General features: G+C 37.9%; 1 protein-coding gene across 2 annotated transcripts in view; it reads left to right on the top strand.

Annotated features, from left to right (window-relative positions):
* The window catches only part of Cmss1 (cms1 ribosomal small subunit homolog), a 291,882-nt gene that overhangs the window by 245,808 nt on the left and 19,303 nt on the right, over positions 1-26,771 (top strand). For both annotated transcript variants that reach the window (XM_042676806.1, XM_042676807.1), the window contains exon 2: positions 21,214-21,302. In XM_042676806.1, coding sequence (XP_042532740.1) covers positions 21,214-21,302 — 89 coding nt within the window. The remainder of the gene's footprint in view (positions 1-21,213; positions 21,303-26,771) is intronic.

The raw sequence follows: 26,771 nt of genomic DNA on the forward strand, positions 1-26,771 counted from the left end.
GCGCTCTTCAGCTCAAAGTGAGAGCTGTACCGCTTGAGCCACAGTGCCACTTCCAGTTTTCTAGTTGCTTATTAGAGATAAGAGTCTCACAGACTTTCCTGCCTGGGCTGGCTTTGAACTGCGATCCTCATATTTCAGCCTCCTGAATAGCTAGGATTACAGGCGCAAGCCACCAGCACCCAGCTTATATCATTAGTTTTCTTTTCACTTACATGTGTTATGGAGGGTGTAACAATGCTCCACAGGAAATGTACTCATTACCTTACTCATGTAAATGTAACCCCTTTATACAGTATCTTTAGAATAAAAAATATTTGTTTACAAAAGTGAAAACTTTGCAGCTTAAATCTTGTTGTCTTGTGACCTAAAAGTCAAATGTGCATGCATATATAAAATCATGATTTTTAACTCACTGTGAATGCTCACAATATACGACATGGACACTGCAAGACCTTGAGATGCTAAAAGACAAAGTAGCATGTTGTCTCTGTCCCTTATTAACTGAGTCTAGTATGAGAAGCAGCTACGAAAAATCTAATTTTAATGAGCTGGGCAGTCTAACCTAGGGCTGAATATGATGCTGTTTGGATCGTCCTGAGGTAGAGGTCAGAGAGACTTCCTGGAGTGGTTGTGAATATTTGAACTGGACATCCTGGGGAGGGGGGGTATTCCTGCCAAGGGAAGGATAAGACAGAGAGAACACCGTGCGAGCACAGGCATCTGGCAGGAAGGCATTCAATGGCTTCACAGTAGCAAAGCTGCTCCTGTGTCTCAGGGACACAGCCATGGCCTCCATCTTTGCACTAGGTAAAAATGAGTCTTTACTTATGCCCAGGTTGCTAATAGTCTCTGTTTGGATGCTAGAGCTTTCATGTGTGCTATGTACACAGTGGGGAGCCACTGAAGACATTGTAGCAGGCAGTTAGTGAGGAACGTGTAATGGAGGGAAACCCACAACATTTGGAAAGGAACTCAGAGTTCATCTAATCCTAGTGTCTTGTTTCACTTATGAAAATTGTGATGTGACCTGGCTTTAACTTTAATACTACTTTGTGCCCTGGGTCTAACATAAAGCCTTAAAGCCTCCATTTCCGTCATAGTGACCTCTGGATGTAAGCAAAGTTATTACTATGCTCTGATTCAAGTAGGGTTTTCCTTTAGCATGTTTACTGATGAAGGATGCAGGCTACCCTCATAAGTAAGGAGGCTATTCTCATAAAGAGGACCAGTGGCACACATTCCAGGTGGAATATTTCAGCGCTTTAAGGATAACCTGGGCAGGAGGCTAAAGCTTGATTTCAGGTGAGCTGCCTGGGTTGTGGCCTGTTCCCAAGCATAGTTACGAAATGAGGAGCTTAATAAACTAACTGCACTGAGGAAACCACGAGGAAAGTTCGGCACTAAGGCCTGAGCAATCTGGAGATGATTGGAGAAAGGCTGCTTTTCATCCTATAAAATACGGAGTGCCCACCCTGAAGCCCCTCCAGAGAGCTTTAATGTCAGTAAGACAATTCTAGACCTCCCTGTCCCCCCTGGCTGGATTCCTGATAATCAGCCAGGCTTGGTTTTGTTGGCCCCAAACCAGAAGGGACAGAGTCTGAAGATTTAAGATGAATTTTAGCCCCTGGGCATCCCTGGGAGTCAGAGACTGGCACTGAGGGTACCATTACTTGGCAGCAACATGGCAGAGTGACAAAGGTATTCCCCCTTCAACCAGCTGCACAATAGTTCACAGGAATACATTGTGCCTTCCATTTTTAGTGCTCTGGTTCTGAACTTTCAGTACTTCATAATTTTCCTTAAGTTAAGGAACACCATGCCACATATGTAAGAGCAACTTTGCTCTTAACCACAGCTATCTTTAAGAAAGTATGACCATTGCCCCCATTCAAAATACATTGTGTGCCAACCTGGTGCGTTAAAGTCACCTTTGAACCTTTCTAATTGTAGCCATGCATCAGGTCTCCATTCTTTTGGCCACTCATGTTCATTGAGGGTGGTCCTCACTAAAATTACAAATACATTAAAAATCTGTTAAAGAAATCCAAGATTTACAGTAATAATACAGTAAAATCATAAATAAAAACTTTTTTGTCTTTTAAAAGTTGTTTGTGATTGTATTCACATCACTCAGATACACCAATTTCTAATTTGTATACTTGCTGTTCCCAGACATTGTCATGAATACTAGCAATACAATACTTTAAAAAAACAGATGTTAGTGATCCCTGCCATCTTGGAATTTGAGGTATATGGAAGGGTTGAAACAACAGTAATCAGTTAATCAAGTAATTACAATTCCGATTGTTCTGTGGTAGAAGAAAGAATTCACAACTGGAGGGAATGGTGCATTTCAGATGTAAGAGTTCTCTCTGAAGAGGAGACATTTAAGTTGAAATTTGAGTGATATGAAGAAGCTAAGGAGGAAGAGTAGTTCAGGTGTGAGAGCGGTAAGCATTGAAGGCCTAAAGACAAAAAAAAAAAGACTTGGAATGTTCTAGGAGCCCCAGGAGTACAGTACATAGCTTGAGCACAGTGTAGCAAACAGCCGAGCAGATGCCCAGTCATGGCAAGCTTTATGATTGCAACTAGGAACTAGGAAGATTATCATAATTATAAAGGAAAAATGTGATAGACTTTGACTGGTCATGTGATCATGTTTATCTTTTTAAAAATTCTTAGGGCTAATGTGGTAGAATGCTTGCCTAGAATGTGTTCTATTTATAGTACCACATTAAAAAAAAATTATTATAATCTTTTCAGCTATCATGTAGAGAATACAAGGGATCAAAGTTGGGGGGGGGGGGGGGGAAGGGGAGGAAGGAAGCAGGGGAAGATGTCCCAAGGATATTGACCTGACAATTTATGGCCTGGAAACAGCCATCATTAATTTTTCTTTACGCTGATTTTTCTCTATTGGTTGAAACTGTCTTCTCTTTACAAAAGGAGCTGCAAACACTGTGGCCACACAGTTGAGTCACTTAGGAAGATGCTAAGAGAGATGCTGAGGTGCTTAAGAGGGAACACCTGGTAGGAGAATTCTAGACCTGTGGGTCATTTTCACTTTTCAGGATGATTACATTTAAGCCAACTTTCCACTTTTCTTTAGTCTGTACCTGGTACATTAAAAGCCATTCAATAAACGTTTGTTGAATTCATTGTACTTGGATTCCCACTGGGATCATCTTTACTTCCTTTCTGAATATAGGTTGAATCAGTAGGTTGTGATGTCTCTTAAAGCACTAATATTTCTGATCTGGATAGAGTTGGGGGTAAGGGTAGTGAATAAAATAACTCCAGTAGAATAAAAGGTGATGTATGTATGCATCTGGTTACAATGTAATGTGGCTAAAAACATAATTTTTTTCATGTTTCAATTACTCAAATATGGCTAAAAGTGTGCCTTGGAAAGTTTCCAAAATAAAAACTTGAGGTGAGAGAAATTTCAGCCCCAACAATAACCTGAAAATTGGAAGTGGGAATAGTAACTATTTTTTCAACTGTCTTAAGTCTGTCACCAACACTAGAGTGATTTAATTACATGTGACACATCTGGTTTCTGGCCATTAAACTGCAACTACAGGCATCAGTTTTTCCTTCTCTCATTTCAGTTAGAAGATTTGGGGGCAGAAATGAGAATGATAAGAGAAAGCATGACACTGGAGAATAGGCTGTTCAGCACCCCCTCAGGTCACAGCAGGCAACCCTAGTCTTCCCAGCAGCCAACTAATTATTGTCAAGGTCTCGCCTCACAATAACACACCCAGTGTTATTGTGCAGGTACCAATAGCCTCAAACAAGAAGGAGGAAGACAGCCCAAATGGCAAAGGCCCACCTGAGATCTACGTGGAAAGGAAGAGGACAGCACACTTCAGTGAAGAAGCAGACATAAGGCCTTTGAGGCAGTGATTATAAACTGATTAGATATATATGAGCAAGTTCTCAGATACTAGCTTTCAGGTTCCCATATTTGTACTCTCTTCCTAACCCCCACCAGCCCCTCCTGCACACTTCCTTAGGTACTGCTTGACTGTTATCCTAACTTACTCCATGTCTTAGAGCTCCTCCTGTTCATAGTGCTTGCACTGTTTCAATATTTCCTCTGGCAATTGCCATTCCTTCTTAGCATCTCAAGGCGAGCTCAGTCTCCAGAATTCCAAAAAATACAAACCTACACTATTCAAGCCTAGCTTCTTCCTCTTTCTCTATGGAGGATGTTTTTGTTACCATTTCATTTCAGTACTTAACTATGACAGAACATTAAAGCAATTGATTATTTCAATCATCTTTTTCAATTAGCTAAAGAGTACTGTGATCTCAGGTGCCTATTTTCCTGGAAAGGAAGAAAGTAATACATCTGATCTCTCACTTAGGCAAAAAAATAATCATTTCAGTCAGGGGCCTGGGAGACATGTCTGTTTGTAAAAGGAAGAAGTTTTCTGGTTCTCAGGCTGTCTGCTTCCTGCCATCTGCCCCAAGGCCACCCTTAAAATCATTTCTAAGCATCGTTCAGTGACATAAATGTTGTAATGGATCAAGTAATTAGCAGGCAGAATTATGCTTGGGCAGTAACAGGACTCTAATCACTGACCTCAGAGAATTAACTTCCTATGACATGGCACCTTAGGTGTGCTGCCTTAGAAGTTTCCACTGGTCCCTCCCTTTCAGCCAGATTGTTTTTTCTATTTCTGGGCTTGTCCTGTCCCTGAGTCAGTGGCCTCAGACTCTTCCTGTGGATGAAAGAGGCATCCTGACTTGGATGTTTGTTCTGCTTAATATATTATAAAAAGGAAAAACTCTGTGTCCGTTCTTTGGCCTAAAGGTAAGAAAAACTGTAAGATTGAGTGAGGAAGGTATAAAATAGCCAATGTAAATAAACTATACACTGGTAACCTGAATGCAACAAGATGTGCAACATAGAAAATGGTGCTCAAGAAGAGTGCTTTCCCATATTTAAAACAGCCACCATGAGGAGTTTATGATGTAAATGTTCATATTAATATTTTCCACCAAGTCCTAATCATCAAGTTAAAACAACATACAAAATAACGTATAACGTTTCTATGAAAATGTATTTGTTCCTGTACCATGGGGTACAGGGGGAGTATCTCTTCCCCTGTAGGAATTTTAGAAATAGTCATCCTACCCATTTTCTTTCACTCAGCAGTGCTTTTTTTTTAATGTTGTTATATCATTGCTTAATTTTAAAGAATATTATTAATCACAAAAAAGCAGTCTTAATAAAATCATAGGTCGGGCTGGGAAGGTGGCTCAGTAGTAGAGCGCTTGCCTTGCAAGGCTGAGGCCCTGGGTTCGATTCCTCAGCACCATATAAGCAAAAAAGAAAAAAGCCGGAAAGTGGCGCTGTGGCTCAAGTGGTAGAGTGCTAGCCTTGAGCTGAAGAGCTGAGGGACAGCGCCCAGGCCCAGAGTTCAGGCCCCACAACCAGACCCAAAAAAATTTTAAAAAATAAATAAATAAATAAAATCATAGGTCTATTCTAATACTAAATTTTCCTATAACATTGCATTCAGAAAATAGAAAACAACGAAGTTCTACTCTGAGAAAAGGAAGAACTCTGGTGCTGCTTTAAATTCCAGTACATGGGAGTGCGCACACACACACACACACACACACACACACACACACACACACACACACACACACACACACACACACACAGAACTGACTACCTCCAATCTGTTCCTCATCACTGTACTTTCACATTGGGCTTTAATATACACTCCTGTCTTTCCCACTCTCTCCTCAGATTCTCAGAGCAGGGATCCCATCTTATTTATTTTGCCTCATTGGCGCCTGTAGCACAGTACCAGGTATATGGCAGGTGCCCATTAAATATTTGAAGAATGAATTAATTAATGGCCATGTGGCCACATAATGCATGCTTTCATAACTCTTAGGAGTGAACAGAAAGAGAAATATAAGGTGAAAGGAAACCAGCAAGAACTTTGATCTTTTTAAGGAAATACTTGATTCTTTTTTCATCACAGTAATGATTTCATGATTTTAAGAAGTTCTAAAGAATGCTGTCTAGTTATTGCCACTAGGGAATATATTGAGTCTCATAAAATGAGTAATCTCCAATTCAGCAAATTTTAATTATACTAAAAACACTACTATTACTTAAGTTTAAACATGAGAATTTACAGGAAACGTTTAAATATGGTTCTTTGTCTATTACATATTTCTATATATATTCCACAAGTCTAAATTTCTCTCCTGAAGTCTTTAATATAATTTCCAGGTATTCCTTGCACTCTGTAATGCAAGGAATATAGTTAATCTTATACACACTATGTAGAGAAATTCAATATTATGTTGTTACTGTTGACTAAGGTTTCTGTTGCTAAATCAGTGTCATCTTTTATCTAAAATTTGTTTTACTGAAGTCCTTGTTACTGCAAGTGATATGTCTATCTTATACCCAGTGTCTTCCCTGGATATATTCAGTTCTTTTCAGTTTTAACTTTTCTTTTTTTCCCTCTAGTGTTTATTAGTGTTGCCTTTCTCATTAATCAGTGTTGAAATGACTCTGTATATATCCTTCTTATCCTCTTAATTTCACCCACCAGGACATCATCTCTTACAAAGCAAACTCTTTGCCAGCCACATGTCACATTTCTCTAAGCAAATAAATTTTCTCCATATGCTTAGTATATACCCTTGAGCCCTATAGCCTGTTTCCCCTCTTAAAACAAAAATGAGGAAACAGCTGTTTCTCAATTCCTATAAAAAGTGTGTCCTGTTTTATAGATCACGCTGGACAGCTCTATTTTGATGTCTGCAATATTACTTGGTCCTTGAAATTGTGAATTTCCTGGATCTGAATTTTCCTATCACATTTGGGGAAGATTAAATACACAAGATGATTCAATGTACTATATAGCCCAAGAGGTCTTCTCTATCGTTAGTTTTGGTTGCTACTGAAAGACTCACATAAAAGAAATGCTTTCTTCCCTATAGCACACAAACTTTTAAACTCCTAGAGCTCATATTATGTGGTTATTTCATGCAGTATCTCAACAGATTTGGAAGAATATATTTTTCAGATTCTATAGTGCATGCAAAATACACAAACACTAAAGGACACCCTACCCCCACCTCATCATCTAGTGGAGAGACAGATACAATGTGATGACTATTTTAACCAAGGTATACCTGAGCTATAATGCCTACCTAAAGGAGGAATTAGCAAACTACAGCCTACGGGCTAGACACTTGTTTTTGTTTTTGATTTTGATTTTGTTTTTCATTGTCAAGGTGATATACAGAGGGCTTACAGTTACATATATAAGGTAATAAGTACATTTACAAACTTGTTTCCCCTTCCCTTATTTTTCTCCCTCCCCACACCACTCCCACGTCATACAAGTCATTTCCAACATATTGTCTTACGTATATCACTGTTGCATTGGTTCCCCCTTTGTCCTTTGTCTCACTATTCTTAGACACTTGTTTTTATAGAGAAAGTTTTGTTGTACATAACTATACCCATTCACTTACATACTCATTGATTTGAATATTATACAATACGCAGTTGTGGTAAGAGAACATCTGGTCCATCTGCATAAAGCATTTACTGTCGTATCCTCTGATTTTAAAAAAAAAAAAAAAAAAATGCCATATCCAGGCTTAGAGAAAGGATCACCAAGTAAGTTTTTCATTACCAAAGAATTGGCTAGTGTGAACACCAGGGAGGATGCCAGCATTGCTAAGGGATGGGTGAAAGAAGAAAATATGTAAACTATTGAAGTGATGGATTGAGGACCAAATCACTGTAGTAGTCCAGAAGACAAAGGAGGAGAAAGCGTTTTAAAAGTTAAGGGGCAGTCTGGGCTCTGGTGGCTCACATCTGTACTTGTAGATACTCAGAAGACTTAAGCCTAAAGGATCCCAGTTCAAAGCCAGTCCAGGCAGAAAATTCAGCAAGACATCACCTCTAGTTAACCAGCATAAAAGCCAGGCTGTAGATATGGCTCACATGGTAGAATGCCAGCTGTGAGCAACTAAGCCAAGTGAACTTGAAGCTCCTGGGTTTAAGCCCTGGTACTACCACTAAAAAATAAATAAAAATAAAAACAAAACAAGGGTCATGGAAGAGCTAATTATGCATGTGCAGACTGCCAAAAAGAAAAAGAAAAGAAAAATCATAGTACAGGCAAACAATAATTTGCTTTATAACCATTCAAATTTTTTCAAGACTTTTGATGATATCGCAAAATATTCATGATACAACATTAAGGAAGAAAGCATTTGTATGTAACATGAATTACATATGTAAAATTGTATGTATACATATGCATATATACAAACATACTAGTATGCACAGAGAGAAAAAAAGGTAGAAATAAACACTTCAAAATTGTAATTGTAGTGGGACACTGGTGTTCACACCTGTAATCCCTAAGGAGGCTGAGATCTAAGGATTGCAATTCAAAGCTAGCCTGGGCAGGAAAGTCTGTGAGACTCTTTTTGTTGTTTTTTTAAAATATTTTTTATTGTAAAGATCCTGTACAAAGGGGTTACAGTTACATGAGTAAGGTAATGAGTACATTTCCTATCAAGCATTGCTCCCCCCTCCTTTTTCCCCTACCATCCTTTCCCTCCCACCTCCCCAATTTTTCTCCCACCTGAAAGCTGTAAAGTTCGTTTTCAGCAGAGTGTTTTATACATCTCATTATCTCCAATTAACCACCAGAAAACCAGAAGTGGCACTGTGGCTCAAAGTAGTAGAGCACTAGCATTGAGTTGAAGCCCCATGGCCAACAGCAATTTTAATCATACATCCTATTTTATTGTATCATTGTCTTTTTATAGTGGGACCAAGTTTTTAGTTCATATTACTTTACTATATTTTCTGTAATCTTTGCAATCCGTATATTAAGGTTTTTATCAGGGGAAAAAAGCATTTTTTTAAGTGAGAAGCTTTCATATTGTATTGTACTGTATTGATAATTTTCATTTTGAGTTTATCTTATTTAGTCTGTTAAACTCTTCCATCTCTGCTGCATCCCACCTTGTCCTGTAAGGTATAAGAGCTGTGGTTCTTGAATATCATTCCAATCACAAATCCTTGCCTCAGAGTTGTTTATTAATAGATAGGCCTAAGTCTTTCGCTCCATTTACCATTAGGAAATTTTATTATTTTTCCATGAAGTGGCTAGAGAACGTTAAATATTCTGAAGCTGGACATGTGACCACTTAACGATTTCCAAGATGTACATCAGGCCATGCGTAAGTAATCTAATAGGCAGTTGGAGCCTCTGTAAAGGCCAAAGGGCAGTCTTAACTGAACAGTGCACTTTTCACTGTTTTTCCTCAGGATTATTCTTTGTAACTAGAGGAAAAGAGCAGCCAATCTGGTTTCAGTCTCATACATGTTTTTTTATCATGAAATTTCTGTTCAGGGGAAATTATGTAACTCATGTACCCACATAATGGGCCATGTTCACCTATATTTTTTAAAATGTTACCCTATACTTCTACTTAACCATTCCACCACACTCTGGAAATTTTGACAAGTCCAGGATGTACAACATTCTAAGAGAATTTGGCCTAAACCAAAAGAGAATCATAAATCACAGAAGTATGACTTCATCATTCCACACATGAGAACACTGTAGAATCAAGTAAGGATTTTCCCAAAATCACAAAAGTTAGAACTAAAAGTTCACTCTTCTATACTGTCACTTCTAAAACAGTGTCTGCACTGTTCAGAGAACTATTAAAAGGTATTCTGCAAAGATCAGTGTTTAGCAGTCAAACAAGCCTGAGAACATTCTTGTCCCTATTCCCTCACTTGGAAACTTGTTATCCTGAAGAATCTCTGGCCAGGCACTAGTGGCTCACGCCTGTAATCCTAGCTCCAGAGGCTAAGATCTGAGGGTCGGGGTTCCAAGCCAGCCAAGGCAGAAAAGTCAGTGAAACTTTCCTCCAGTTAACCCACACACACAAAAAAAAGAAAGCCAGAAGTGAAGCTGTGGCACAAGTGATAGAGTGCTAGCCTTAAGCACAAAAGCACAGAGACAGTGCCCAGGCCCAAAATTCAAGCCATAGGACTATGGTTGTAGCTCATGCTTTGCCAACCTGTCCCAAATATTCTGGTGTTAAAGTTTCCTGTGGGAACAGGCAGTATATTTAGTAAGCAAAACTCTAGATCTGTTGCTAGGGACATCCTAGGCTATAAAAACAGCAGCATTATGTAGATTAGATTGTGGCTGTTGCCATGAGAGATGGCAAAATAAAAAGAGAAAAGGAATCATCCCTCTCCCCATTCCAGTTCAGAGTGCTGAGAAAAATGTGAGACAGAACCAACTCACAGGGACTCAGAAGCATTTGTTCAGTTAAACCTTTTAGAAAAATAAAATCTCAAGGCACTTTAGGAATGGAGAAGGTTAGATCATATCCAAGTTCTTGCTGTGTATAAGAGAGTTTAAAAAAAAAAGCAAAAAAGGGAAGGTGCAAGCTAGAAACAGGAAATAAACATAAGTGGAGTGGCATAAGCCACACTAATGTTAAAACCTGATGAACCCCTGTAAGCCAGGAGTTTTTGAGGGCTGAAATGTGCTGCCTGACCCTTGGACCTGTGTGGTCAGAAAAGGCCAGGAGACTGAAGCCCCAGTTCCCTGGAGCTCCTGAGAGCAGCTCTTCAAAGAGCAGGTGCCTTTGCCCTGCGTGGATTTGTTGTTCTTTTTGCCATCTCGTTCCCTGAATCTTCATTTTCACAGGCTGTGGTCTTTTCTAACAGTTCTGTTTTTCTTTTTCATGGGACATTACAACTGCTTGCTACCTTATAGCCCTAAGTCTCATTTCTGATGTCAGGTGATCTTACAGAGGAGGTGAAAGTTGAACTGAATGTTGGCAATACTGATAGAAAACAAGATTTGGCAAGAATTAAAAGGAAGACTAGACATTCTGAATAATCAGAATAAGTGAGAGATATACTCACACACAGGGTGATTCTTTTCTGGGATGAATTGATTATAGAGCTTTCTGTTATAGTCATAGCATATCTGTAGTAATTGTTTTACAAAATGTGCAGACATGGTTTTAAAAAATGGCACTTCCTTCATTACACAAGCTCTCTTAAGAGAGGAAGTCAGAGTTGAGAGCCTCATCTTCCTTGGCTATGTTTCTTGCTACCTTGTCCTTCTCTTCCTCCCTGTGATCTGCACTGCTAATGTAGCTTTAGGCTTTCACAGGGTTCAGCCTCAGGGTCTGTTTTTGGATGTGGGAATTGTATGCTCTTTTAGTGATGCCGGTGGGAGTCTCTTAATGAGCTGGGAACATGGTTCCTGAAGAGTAGTTCTCAGCCCTGGTTCTCTTGGCCAAATAAAACATTCTGGCTCCTAGGGATGAGTAATTTTAGCCAAACATTGTAGACTGTTTAAGTACAGCTGTGCATCTAGCATTAGTTTTCAGTTTGTATAGTATAGCTTTCCCAGAGAACAGCAGAACATGACTAGGAATATAAATGAACCACACCCCCCCCAAGTGAAATTGAACTAAATTAAGATGATTTTTTTAAGAGCTAGATTATAATAAAAAGGAACAGTTCAATAGGAAGCAATAACAGTACTGAACTTTCATATACCAAATATTCTCATGGCATATATAAAAGTTGGTGAAATTACTAGAAAATGTGGAAAATTTGATATGAGATGTTAATAAACATGTTAATAATTAGTTGATAAAATATTCGTTCTTAGGTAGGGGAAGGAGAATAACAAAATGCTGAAACAAGGACACGGATGACCCATTGCAACAATGATACTCACAAGACATGGTGTTGGAAATGAACTTTACAACTTTGGGGTAGGGGAGGCGTGAAGGAAGTGGGAGAAGGAAGGGATAATAGGAGAAAAACAAAGGAGGGATAACATAGCTCGACAAGAAATGTACTCATTGCCTAACTCATGTAACCCCCTGTACAGCATCTTTACAGTAAAATAAAATTTAAAAGTGTATATTAGTTCATAACATAGAGCACATTTAGCAGTACTCAGGATGCTGAAGCAGAAGGATCCTGAATTCAGGGCCAATTCGAACAACATAGTGAATTTGAGGCCAACCTATTATTCATAGTGAGAGCCTGTCCCTAAAACAACAAAAAAAAATTATTTTAAAAAAAAACCCTTAAAGTATTTTTAATACTTGAACACCTTAAAGTGTTTTTAACAATTAATTATATACTAGACTAGTGTTTGCTAAACTCTGGCCTATAGGCCAAGTCCAGCCAGAATGAGTTACTACAAATATAATTTAGCAGGACAAAGCTACACTTCTTTATTTATACTTTGCCTTTGGTTACCATCACAACAAGAGAGCCAAGTAGAACTAACAGGGGCTTTCGTGCTCTGAAAAAACTAATATTTTCTGGGAGTTTTCATTTTTACCTGAAACGTGCTGATTCTTGTGCAATATAATAAAGTATGTCTTAGCAAATGACAGAGAATTGGTATACAGGCCATTTTTCTAAGAAGGAGAAGAAGGAGGTGAAGGAGAAGAAGGAGGTGAAGGAGAAGGGGAGGAGCAAAAAGGAAGGAAAAAGTTTGAGCCAGGCACTGGTAGCTCATGCCTGTAATCCTAGCTACTTTTTTGGAGGCTGAGATCTGATGATCACAGTTCAAAGACATCCCGGCAAGAAAGTCTGTGAGACTCTTATCTCCAATAAAAACCACTAGAAAACCAGAAGTGGCACTGTGGCTTCAGTGGTAGAGCACTCGCCTTGAGCTGAAGAGCTCAGGGACAGTGCCCAAGCCCAGAGTTCAAGCCCCATGACCAACCAAAAAAAAAAAAAGTTTAGGAATCTAAGACTACACCTCTAAATCTCTAAATTACTCATGGATCAAAGAAAAATCATAAGGGAAACTATTAGGGACCACAAGTTTATATTCCCCCCCACCCCACCTCCAAAAAATTATATGTGTGATGGCATTTGTGAGGTAAAAAGAGTTAGATGAGTTCATGATGCGTAGTCCTTTGATTTGTGCCCTTATAAGAATACACCCCAAAAAGCTCACACATATTTTCTCTTCTCTTCTCTCTCTCTTTCTCTTCTTCCACCCCTTGCCTCCCTCCCTTCCTCTTGCCCTCCCTCATTCTCTACCTACCCTATGAGGATATAGATCTCAGATTTTTAGCCTCCAGAACCATAAGAAAACAAGTTCTTGTTATTTAAGCCACCCAATCAAGGGTATTTTATTAGAACCATCCAAAATGATTATTACAGAAACTTAAAAATACTTAGAATTAAGTGATAATCAAAAATTTCAAATACTAAAATATATGGTATTTAGCTTACTTTCACAGAATATATGACCTTAATGTTTATATCAGAAAAAAATGAAAATTTTAATGGGCTAAAAAAAGGCAGAGAAAACTTAAAGAAAATAAATACTATCATTTAGTATAAAAGGTGTAATAGAAAACCAATTTTTAAAATGTACGTATTTTAAAAAGAAAAAAAATCTATCAAGAAAAATGAGGGTAAAAATAAAAGTATAGGAGAAAATAAAAAAGGAGACATAGTACCAGCTCTCTTCGATAAACTTGAGAAATTAGATAAAATAAATTGCCTACAATTATCAAAACTGAATCAAGGACAAATAAGAAAAACGAAGTAATCACTTAACAATTAGAAACAAAAGTACCCTTTTCAAAAACATACTCCCAAAATACTGATTTCTCCTGGGTTTACTGACAGATTTATTTTTTACCAGATCTCAAGGAACAAATAGTCTCAACTACATATAAATGTATTGGAGGATGAAAAGAGAAAACTGAGATGCTTCCTAGATCTTGTATGAAAAACCTCAAAGAGGCCTAAGCAAGATAGCAGAAAAAATGTCATTTCTAACTTTTGAACATTGATGGGAAAATTCTACCCAAAAAAAAGAAATACATCACAACTTATTGTTTATCCTAAGAATAACAACACTGACTTACATTAGACAACCTGTTTTTATATCACCATACCATGTAGGAGAAAAAAATCTATGTAAACATCAGTAAATGCAAAGACAAAAATCATTTTATAACATTCAAGACTTACTGATGACTTAAAAATAAAGCAATAAGTAGACCTCATACAATATAAGCAAAATATTAAACTGTAACCAGCATATTCTGTTGTAATGTTAATGTTGGGATTAAGCTTAGACTTTTTTTTTTTTTTTAATTTTTTTTGAGTCCGGTCGTGGGGCCTGAACTCGGGGCCTGGGCGCTGTTCCTCAGCTCTTCAGCTGAAGGCTAGCGCTCTACCACTTGAGCCACAGCGCCACTTCCGGCTTTTTTCTTTTTGCGTATGTGGTGCTGAGGAATACGAACCCAGGGCCTCAGGCATGCAAGGCAAGCGCTCTACCACTGAGCCACCTTCCCAGCCAGCTTAGACTATTTCAATCCAGATCTACTAATAATTAGGTTAATGAAGTAACAAATGTTAAGTTGTCTGCTTAAAAACAGATTTATTGAGGACTGATCTTTATAATAAACTTACCCTTTAGGAAATACATTGAATTATATGGTATGCATGCAAATTATATGGCTACCACCGCAGTCAAGATATAGAATATTTCTACCACTCTACAAAAGTCCCACCTGCAGTCCTTGGTAACTATTGATCTGGGGTTTCTAGCCATAAAGTACTAACTCTCCCAGTATGTTAAATAAGTGAGAGCATGCATTATACTGCCTGTTGAGTCTGACTTCTTTGCTAAATCCATTCTTTTGAAATCCATCCATGTTGTTTGTTTCAGTACTTTGTCTTGTTCTTTTTTCCAAGATGAATTCCACAAGATTGTTAGGCAGGAAGCTAGGTTTCTGTGAGGCCTGAGTGTTGTCTCCAAAAATAAATAAAAGATGTGAAATTACCAATTCAAAATTATGTATGAAAGATGTTATGGTGGTTTTTGTTTCCACATTTGTTTTTGAGACAGTCTCACTATCTAGCCCAAGCAGTCTTCAAACTTGTATTCTTCCTGCCTCAATTTCTCAAATGATGGAATTCAGGCACAGGTCAAGAAATTATTTTGAGTAAATAAAGACATAAATGTGCTGCTACAAGCACATGAATTTGGTAATTTTTACTCATCCCCATCAAAAAGGAAAAAGCATTCTTTACGATTACATACAACGAACCATCTACTAATATTGCTGCAAGAAAGACCTTCCATTCAGTTCCATTTTGAATAGCAAAAATGTGGACCTAATGGTCTGCTTACAGTTTTATGTTTATGATAATTGGAAGAATTTTCCACTGATTAGTTTCAGGTTTCATACATTCCAAACTTGGTTTCTCCTCCACTACCCACATAGTTCTACCAGTGCCAGAGCACATTCATGTCATAATCTGCAACTTTCCAACACTGCCCCCTTTGTGTCAGAATGTTGGTGTGTTTGCACAGAATGATAGGAGTATTCTTGCACTAGAACAGCTAAGCAGTAATTTAACTACAACTAGAAGTGATTGCAAACCACATAAATATCCCATTAAATTTAAACTAAAAGTATGTGCAACCAGATTAACTAGTTTCACAAAATACCTGTAGTCTCTCCCATACCACTCGTTAGAAGATATGTGACAAAGGAAAATTCTGAGTGGAAACAGTGGTCTGAACACTGTGGTTAAAATATCAATCTTGTAAACTTTTAAAGAACAGTTGAGTGTGTGATCCTATTGCCAGGGTATCTCAAGGACCTAGAAGGAAGAGATTTATGAAAGCAAGTCCTACAGTCTTAAGGTACATTGTGGGAAATTCAACATTAGATTCTTATGAAAGGATAAGCCTGGGGCCAGTGGCTCATCCTAGCTACTTAGGAGGCTGAGATTAGGAGAATCCAAACTCCAGGCCAGCCTGGATATACACATGAGACCTCTTCTCAACCCATTATCCCAGCAGCCTAGATCCTTCTGAAATCAGAAGAATCATGATTCAGGGCCAGCCTAGGCAGAAGTCCTTGAGACTATCTCAACAGAACAGAAGTTGGCAGGGTGGTTTGCTCTATGACGTGAAGACTCAAATAGGCAGAAGTGCATCCAGACACATTCCTAGGCATGAAAGTAAGACCTTATCTCAAAAAATAGCCCGTGCTTAAAAGATCTGGCAGTATAGATTAGTGGTATAGAACGGACCTAGAAAGCTTGAAGCCCTAGGTTCAAACCCCAGTGCCTAATATGGGGAAAGAATAGGTTGACAGAAAGGAAGAATGTGCAGTATTCTCTTTTCACTTACTGTTGTTATTGCCTTAAGTTGAAAAAGGACAATGTACTTGACTCCTCCCTTGGAAAATTCCAACCAATCCTTGCTAGGGATATATATATAATCCTTAGGAAGTTGAGAAACAGGCAGTGCTATCTTAGTGATACCCTTCATAGGCTGAATCACGCACTGGGACCAAGTGGCACAGGCTGGCTTAGCCTCAAATCCCAGTAGTCTTGGAGGAGCCTGAGTACTGGAATCAAGCTGGCTATATTGTATCTCCATATTTCTCAATCGATATTCTGTTGATGGAAATAACAGAGCCAGCATTCTCACTTCAGAAAAACAATTTTCTTTTTTGGAACCAAAAAATATCATGGTGTAAGGAAACAGCAAACTTATTCTTTTCTTTTTTTTTTTGGTGAACATACTGTACAGAGGAGTTACAATTACATGGGCAAGATAATGAGTACATTTCTTATCAAGCATTGCAGCCGCCTCCTTTGTTTACCCTTCACATCCCTTCCCAGCCTCCCCCTGCCCCCCCACCCAATTCTCCCCCCCCCCCCCCAACCAAAGTTGTAAAGTTCGTTTTCGACAAGACAACTTGTACTTCTCATTGTTGCAACGGGTCCACCTGTATCCTTAAACGACTTGTTTTTCCCCATCTCCTCCACAAATTATATCCACATCAAATATAGTGAAAGCAGCGGTTATACTGTGGGGGAGGGACATACAAAGCAACAAAGAAATAATCTTATAAATGCATTAGAAACAAATGCATGAAAGAAAAAAAACACTTAAATACATATCTAAGGGTTCATTTTCCTAACATCACATTATCTGACCTTTTCTGCTTGACTCATACATATACTAGATATTGCAAATAAGGGAAACCATGGGACCTATGTTTCTTTGGGCTTGGCTTACTTCACTTAATATAATTTTTTCCAAGCCTTTCCATTTCCTAACAAATGGGGCAATGTCATTCTTTCTGATGGAAGCATAGAATTCCATTGTGTATATATACCACATTTTCTTGATCCATTCATCTACTGAGGGGCATCTGGGTTGGTTCCATATCTTAGCTATGGTAAATAATGCTGCAATAACCATAGTCGTGCTGGTAGCTTTAGTGTGGTCTTGTTTGTAAACATTTGGGTAAATGCCCAAAAGTGGGATTTCTGGGTCATAGGGGACCTCTATGTGAAGTCTTTTGAGGAACCTCCATACTGCTTTCCAAAGTGGTTGAACAAGTTTACACTCCCACCAACAATGAAGTAAGGTTCTCTTCTGTCCACATCCCCTCCAGCATCTGTTGTTGTTAGAATTCTTAATTTTTGCCATCTAACTGGCATCTCAATGTTGTTTTGATTTGCATTTCTTTTATGGCTAGGGAGGTTGAGCATTTCTTCATGTGTCTATTGGCCATCCTTCTTTCCTCTTCAGAGAAGTTTCTCTTTAAGTCTTTAGCCCACTTATTTATTGGGCAGTTGTTTCTTTGAGGATTTGTTGTTGGGGGATTTAATTTTTTGAGTTCCAAGTATATTTTAGATATGAGACCCTTGTCTGTTGTATGGCTAGTGAAGATCTTCTCCCAATCCGTGGGCTTTCTATTGATCTTGCTAGCTATGTCCTTTGCCATGCAGAAGCTCTTCAACTTCATGCAATCCCATTTGTCCAACCTTTCTTTGATTTGTTGTGTTTCCAGGTCTCTATTAAGAAAATTTGGGCCTTTGCCAAGGAGACCTAGGGTTTCTCCTATTCCATCCTGTAATGTTTTCAGAGTGTCTGTTTTGACTCCGAGGTCTTTGATCCATTTGGAGTTGATTCTGGTACAGGGTGATATATAAGGATCTAGCTTTAGTTTTCTACAAGTAGTTAACCAATTTTGCCAGCACCATTTACTGAAGAGGCTGTCTTTCTTCCATTCTATTATTTTAGCTCCCTTATCGAAGATTAGTTGGCTATAGGTCTGTAGGTTCATTTCTGGGATTTCAATTCTATTCCATTGGTCCTGATGTCTGTTCTTATGCCAGTACCAAGCTGTTTTGATTACTATGGCTTTATAGTAGAGTTTGAAATTTGGTATTGATATTCCTCCAGCAGTGTTCTTTCCGTTGAGGAGCGTTTTTACAGCTAACTTATTCTAACTACAGTGATATGAGATAATCTCATTTTGTATGTTAAAAGGTTTGAGAGATGAAATGATCTTTTGGTAAAAGAACTCAGATTTAGGGCATTTGATTAACAAGATATTTTAAATATTTCTTCTGAGCATAAAAGTCTTTTAAAATATGATGCTTATCTTCAACTACAGTGCTTAACTATAGACCAAATTCAGAATTTAGAAGATCTAGGAAATAGAGAAATATAGACCTAAATATAGATTATATTCAGAAATTAGCACACCTAAGAAACAGAGAAACACAAAGCTCAGAATTTTCTTAAGATCACTACTTGATCTATAAACATTTATAGAATTATTCTGGCAATTGTGTGTCTGTAAATAATTCTTACCTTAAAGTGATTGTTAAAACTCATAAGAGGATTTAATGTTTTACAAAAAGAAGATACATTACTTCTGTAATAAAAAGGTAAGTAAGGCAATAGGGTGGTGAAGTAATATAAGAATCTTGAGGTCAAGAGTGGCTTGTACCTTTAATCTTACCCTGTAATCCTACTCAGGAGTTAGATATGGGAAAGCTTATACTTCAAAATCAGCCCAGGCAAGAAAAATTAGTGAAATTCAATTGCACAGTCACAAATATCTACAATCCTAGTTACTCAGGAGGTCTTAGGTAGGAAGATGACAGTATGAGACCAGTCCAGGCAAAAATGTAAGATCATACCTGATAAATAACTAAATCAAACAAGAGCTGGAGGCATGACTCATGGGACAGAACACTTGTCTAGCAAATAAAAGGCCCTAAATTCAAATCCTAGTACCACAAGACTGACTGAACATTTCTTTAAACAACCATATCATCTACAAATAAAAGATGTTTAATTTCTTTCTTTCTAATATACATGCCATTTTTTCCTTTTCTGGACATATTTGTTAAAAATTCTAGCACTATGTTGAACAAGTCAGATGAGGGCTAACATCCTTGCCTTATTCACAAACAGGATCATATTCAGTCTTTATTAAGTGTGATACTCATTGAAAATTTTTGTTTATAGTCTTTATCAATTTCCATTCTTTAATTTGTTGACCTATAATTAACCTATCTTGGCATACGTTCCATGATATTTGAATTTGTACTCTGTTGCTATGGATTGGAGTATTTTCTTCTCTCAATTTTTGAGAAAGAATTATAAAAGTTTGTATCAGATCTGTGTTTGTCTGTTTCTTCTTTCATACCTATCAGTTTTGCTTACATATTTTGTAGCTTAACTATTTGCTAGATAGATATTTAGGATTACTGTGTTTTCTTAGCAGATTTACCTTTTATCATTATATTATATCCTCATTCTCCTGTAAGTTATTCATTTTCCTTTGACAAATATTTGCACATATATCTTCTTCTGTCTTTCAACTTGCCTACTGTCCCTATAGGTAAGTTTCTTATTGCAGCATATAGTAAGGTTATTCCTTTTAATCCATTCCATCACCCTTGGTATATATATATGTATGTATGTATGTATGTATGTATGTATAAGGACCATTTACATTTAATGTAATCATTGATACATTGGGGTTAACTGCCATTTCATTTTTTTGTTTGTTGACTGTTTCATGTGTTTTCTTTAGGATCTCAGTTTTTATGAGTATACTTTATGGTGCTTCTCTCTAGATTTTTTAGTAGATGTTAAGCCCACTAATACATGGCCTCACTACTGTTGGGTGGTATAGAAATACCTAACTCTCTACTATTAATCCTCCAAAATCATCCCAGTAAGAGGGGGAAAGATAACCTTCATTACAAACAGGACAACATAGAAAATTCAGGCTTCCAACTTCTGGGAATGACACTCCCAACTCCCCAGTTGTGGGAAAGGGAAGAATTGTTGAACAGTGTCGTCACAGCTTGGCTGGGTCGGTATCCTTTGGGAAGGGGCTAGAATTTTTCCTGTTGTGTTTGGCTTGAGTGAAGTGATAGTTACATGAAAGCTTCTAGTCATACCAGGCTCCCCTTTTCCTGATTTGGCTTTTGTTTCGTTGTTTGTTGTTTGTTTGTTTGTTTTTAAGAGAGCAGACTTGTAGGTTTGGTTTGGGGTTTTTTTGTTTTTTTGTTTTTTTGGTCTGTTCCCTGTAGTATTTCTAGTCTGCTAGCTTCTTCAGCTGTAACAAAATGAGTAAAAAAGCTAATCCAGGAAGCTCACCTCTGTGTTGTTCCCTAGCTGATCTTCCTTTTTCTCTTTTTTGTGTGTATGTGTGTGTGTGTGTGTGTGTGTGTGTGAGTGAGTGTGTGTGTGTGTTAGAATTTCTAGTTTTACTTAGCAGGAGTGGCTATCCTTCTTGAAGTGGTGATTATAAAGATCCAGACCATAACAATGAAAGTTACAAAGTTAATCGTGTTAGACATACAGTTCATCATTAAATTTTCAGATAAATTTTCAGATTAAAAATATAAAGCCATCTGATATGCAAGGAAATGGATAGACTTAGAACAAATCATGTTAAGTGAGGAAAGCCAAACTCAGAGAAACAAACAATGCATGCGGAAGCTAGATCTAAAATACACAAAGACATAGTAAATTATATAGGTCTCTAGGCATTCACACACAGTGAGACCAGTGGAGGATATTCTCAGAAGAACACAGAGGCACAATGCCTATCTGCATCTAATTATACAAAATAATATTTATCAAAATGAACTACAGGAAATGGAAACAAGACAAAAAAAGACCATTTTAATACTTCAAACTGTCCCTATTTTAGATGGAACCAAGAAATAGAACCTTCTTTTTTAAAAAATGTAGTACCAAAGTTGCACTAGCAGAGGGACAAAGAGACACTGCTCTAATTCTCAAACTTTGTACTTCCTAGAAATATCAGATAATGAAGAAAGAGGAGACACAGACATGATACAGCAAGAGACAGTTCCAGTTCCTGCCCTATCAAAGAAAATCGAACAGGTAAAACCGAACAGCCACATTCTGGGAGTCTCATCTCTTAGTTTCTGAAATCAGACTCTTTATCCTTTCTGCAGCATTTCCTTTGCCCTAACATCAGTTGGAGGAATTTGAAGGAAGCTTTTACCTTCTCTGCCTCTGAAAAGTCCATGCTTCCTTAATTTTATTTATAGGCAGCAACATGTGTTTTCGCCCCTTGATTTTACTTTTTTTACTATTAATACATTTTATAATAATATCTGTGATTTTTATTTTTTCACAGCAAATTCAACTTTATTTTTCTTCTGGGTATAGTTCCTAAGAGGAGATAAGTAGTATAAAGATAAGGAACAATTACCTGCACACAAACATAGGATTAGTGTACCATGTCTTGCTATCAGCAGGTTCCTGGACCCTTATTTCTACCAGCACTGTAGTAATGTATTCTCTTCTGCCTTTGTATTCCTTCCAGTAACTATTTGAATAACCTTCACTCCCCTTGGCTGTTTTTTTTAATCTTTCTATTGATGTTTCAGATACTACTTGTATACAATTACAGCTCTTTTTCAAACTTGATGAGCAAATCCATGTGTGATTTCCTTTTTTTTAAGAAGTGTTTGCTGTCACCAAAGTTTGTCATTTTCATTAGACTAATAGCTTTGTGATCTTACTCTTAAGGTAAAAGCCCTAAACTCAATCCATTCTAGGGTGAGAGCCCTTTTTCTGTGAATGGCTGTGTGGATTACATCATTTGGGGGGGCACATAAAATGATGAATATAGGCAGTGGGCTTCAGGAAGTTGACAAGAAGCATAGATCTGTCCTGTCATATACCAAATGATTTGTGAGCCTTATATAGGCCAAGAGCTGGATATTCCCTATCTCTGCTTGAGAAGATGACTCTACCTAAAGTGTGTTACCAGGTTTTGGATAACTGTGAGAAGCTATTTAGCATAATGGTAGTGACATTGGGCAAGTTAAACCTCTCTCACCTCAGTCTTTTTCTTTTCCTTTTTTTTTTTTTTCTTTTAGTGCAAGTACTGGAACTTGGATTCAATGCCTTACTCTCTTGTTTTTCTGATCATAGCTGGTACTCTACTTCTAGTGCCACACCTCCAGTCTAGTTTAGTGGGTTTTTGGAGGGACGTAATGGAGATAGAATCTCTTGGACTTTTCTGACTGGGCTGTCTTCAAACTGCAATCCTCATATCTAAGTTTCCTGAGTTACTAGGATTACAGATGTGAACCACTGGTGCCTGGCTTGTATCTCAGTATTGGTGAAATGTTGATAATAATTATATATCCTCACAAAGTTGCATGAGAATTAAATGAGTCACTACACATTAAGCAGTTCAAATTGTGGTTAACAAAGTGTAATCAGTGTTCATTATTGTAGTGAAATGTACTTTGTCTTTTATTTTGGTCATAGCTTACCTTTAAAGGAGGAGAAGTATAAAATGGTGTACATATTTAAGAAATAATCATTTTGGTGTCCTCTCCAACTATTAAATGTTTTGCTGAAAGGCTCAAACCCAATTTTTGTTTTAACCATTCTTTCAGAGACCTACAAGTTAACATCCTTAGTGTTTTAATTCATTTCCTCAAGATGGAGTTTAATTTTACCTTAATATTAAAGCCATGTTGTTTTTTATATTTGCCCAACTATAGAATTTACTTCCAAATATTTTTCCTCATATCCTACTACTATCCAGCTTATGGAGGGGCTGGGGCAGGAGGGGGGCGAGGGGAGGGGGTTGTGTCCTGTAAGTGGGCTTGAACTCAGGGCCTGGGCACTGAGGTATTTTGCTCAAGGCTAGCGCTCTACCACTTGAACTACAGCTCCTACCCCAGATTTTTTGCTGCTTAATTGTAGATAAGGGTCTTGTAGACTTTCCTGCCTTAGCTGTCTTTGAACTTTAACTGCAGTCCTCAGATCTCAGCCTCCTGTGTAGCTAGGATTACAGGCCTGAGCCATGGATGCCTGGCTCATATAGCTCCTTTTATAGTTCTAACTCCTTGACTTTTCCTTTCACGTTATACAGATGTAAGGGAACTATAAGAACAAAAAATGAGAGAGAAGAAAGTACATGCATACAGCACCTGGGACTGAACCTTGTCCCAAATTGGTACTATTACTTCTGAAATAAAGGATGGCTGACAATACCAGAACTCAGTTTTTTCAACATTCATCCCATCATTCAGCCTCCTCCTTGACTGCAGGCAGCTTCTTGAAATGTTCTCTGTCTCTCTGTCTCCCCCTCTCCCTCTCTCCCCCACCCCCTGAATTCATTCTCCCACCCCAAGAATCACTTCATTATCTCCATCTGGTGCATTGGAACCAGGGTTTCTTGGATGACTACTTTGTTACCAAGCAGTGTTGGGCATTGTGGCTAAGTATCAGGGAAAAAAAAGTACTTCATAATATATTTAAATTTTGCAATTTTTCTAATTTTCTTAGATGCTGCTCTTTTAAAGTTTTTCTTAATATATGTACATAAATACCTGGCATTCTTCTGTCATCTGTAATCAATAGGCTTTAATGTCACCAGATGGGACTATCTGCCGAGGTACCTGGCACTCTCCTTTGCCCAAATGAGCTTCATGTTGTATTTCTGTGTCTATACCTCCAATCTATCCAGAATGTCAAGTAGCAGATTTATAACTTCATGCAGGTTTTTTAAGCCATACAACTACATCATCTCTAACAACCATTTCACATTGAAATAAGCATCTTTGGCCTGCTCAATAGCATGAATATAAACATTTGCCAGAAGTTCTTTTTTTCCCATGTATTGCTTCCAAGACAAATGATTTAACTCTTCTACTCTTGGAGATTACATCACCCTTCTCCTTCATCAGCATCAGTCATTTCAGAGCCAGCACTAGTGACTTTGTAGTTGTGGTTCCCGGAATATAAAACCATGCAAGGGATCTTGTGACTTTTCATTGATGCCTGTGTGATGTCAGTAGCTGTTCAGTGGTTTCATGGCCCAGCCTCTCCCCTACAGAGACAGTCCTGGGCTGTTCATCTGTCCTTTTGTTTATCTCCTTGAATCATAAAAATCTTTCAAAAAGTATTTATCCCTCTGCTCCTTGATCACTGGGTTTTATGTTCGTAGGATTACATCATTTCATATTCTTTTCACTTATTTCCAAAATCACTTCTGATTCTTGTTAAAAGAAATCTAAACTATGTGCTTTATACTCTCTAATTCACCTTTTTCCTTTTTCATGATAGTGTCTCCGCTCTGTTCTTTTATTTGCAATGTATTGTTTGTCAGCAAATTGCCCAATAGTGCAAAAAATAATAATTATCTCACCAGCCTGGCTTAGCTGAGCATCTCTGACTTTAGATCTTTCATCAAATGCCAGCTGAGTTGTTCACTGGATTAGGGGCTCATCTGGGGAGAGTCCACCCTCAAACTCAAGCTCACGCATGTGGTTGTTGGCAGATCTCGAAAGGATTACCTCCAAGCCTTGCAATTGGCTTCCCCCAGGCCAGTTGATCCAAAGGGAGTGAGCTAGAATGCTAAAGACAGAAATCAATCTCTTCATTTTATCTGATTACTTTTCTTGCCTTCTTTTTATTGTGTATTATTTTGCAATTCTTAATTGTTTTCATTGTGCTATAATTATGTATGCATACAATGTACTTCAGTCACAGTTACCCTTACCTTCACCTCTCCTCCTACCCTTCTCTACCCTCCCCTTTTCTTCCTGGTTTCCTTTCCCTCTCCAAAGAATTCCTCCTTTTAATGTCAAATATATAAATAGAGTAAATACATATTTTGTGTGTGAGGATTTTTTTCTTTATAGCTGAATAATATTCCATTTTACACTCACATATCACATTGCCTTATTAAGTACCTAGGTTGGTTCAAATGCATAGGTATTATGAGCAATGCCACAATAAACTTGGATGTGCAACTGTCTACTGTGTGCTGACTTACATCCCTTTGGATATATGGCCAGGAGAGGTATAGTAGTATCATGTTGTCATTTGTTTTTGTTCATTTGAGGAATCTTCATCAGGATTTCTATCATGGCTGGACAGAGTTACATTCTCACTAACTACAGTCATGGTTTTTTTTTCCTTCCCCCACATTCTCCACAGCACCTGTTGTTTCTGTCATGATTGTCATTCTGACTAGGGTGAAATAGAATCTCAATGTGGTATTGGTTTGCATTTCCTTTACAACTTAATTAAAATTTTTAACATTTCTTCTCGTATTTGCTGGCTATTTTTACTTCTTTTGAGAATTGTCTATTTCATTTATTTGCCTTTTTTTTTTTTTCTTTGTCGGTTGTGGACACTAGGCCTGGGCTCTTAAGCTCAAGGCTAGCACTCTACCACCTAAGCCACAGCACCACTTCCGGTTTTCTAGTGATTTCTTGGAGATAAGAGTTTCATGGCCTTTCCTCCTACCCAGGCTGGCTTTGAACTGTGATCCTCAGATCTCAGCCTCCTGAGTAGCTAGGATTACAGGCATAGAGCCACTGGCACCCAGCTGTAGGCTATGTCTTTGTTCTGGTCATTGTTTCCTTTGATGTGCAGAAGCTTTTAGGTTTAAAGCAATCCTATTTGTAAATTTTTGTTCTTATTTCCTCAACTAATAGAATCCTGTTCAAAAAGTAATTGCCTGTGCCTACCTCTAGTTTTCCTCTAGTAGTTTCAAATGTTTGAGTCTTACATTAAGATTTTAGGTTAGACTGCCGGGCGCTGGTGGCTCACGCCTGTAATCCTAGCTACTCAGGAGGCTGAGATCTGAGGATCACAGTTCAAAGCCAGCCCGGGCAGGAAAGACCGTGAGACTCCTATCTCCAATAAACCACCAGAAAACCGGAAGTGGCACTGTAGCTCAAGTGGTAGAGCGCTCGCCTTGAGCTGAAGAGCTGAGGGACAGCGCCCAGGCCCAGAGTTCAAGCCCCACGACCGACAAAAAAAAAAAAAGAAAAAAAAAAGATTTTAGGTTAGTTTGGTTCACTTTGAATTAATTTTTGTACAGGCTGACAGATGGGGGGGAGAGGTGTCTAATTTTAGTCCTCTACATGAAAATCTATTTTTCTCAGCACCATTTGCCATTTGCTGAAGAAGCTGTTTTTTCTCCAGTATGTTTTTGACTCTCTTGTCAAAAGTAAGATTGCTATATATAGGCCTTCTCTATATATAGTACCTTCTTCTCCATTTTGCTTTATATATCTGTTTTTGTGCCAGTTCCATGCTGTTTTTATTACTGTTACTCTATAGTATAATTTGAAGTCAGATATCATGATACATATTCTCTTTACCCAAAATTGCTTTGGCTGTTAAAGGAATTTGTACTCCATATGAATGTCACAGTTTATTTTTCTACTTCTGTAAAAAATAGCATTGGAATTTTTATGAGGATTACACTGAATCTGAACATTGCTTTTAGTTGTATAGGCATTTTCAAAATATTAATTCTTAATAATCCATGAATCTAGAAGATCTTTTTATATCTGGATATCTTCT

Source organism: Dipodomys spectabilis, unplaced genomic scaffold, assembly GCF_019054845.1.
Source record: "Dipodomys spectabilis isolate Male_0828 unplaced genomic scaffold, ASM1905484v1 ptg000032l, whole genome shotgun sequence".
Classification (NCBI taxonomy): domain Eukaryota; kingdom Metazoa; phylum Chordata; class Mammalia; order Rodentia; family Heteromyidae; genus Dipodomys; species Dipodomys spectabilis.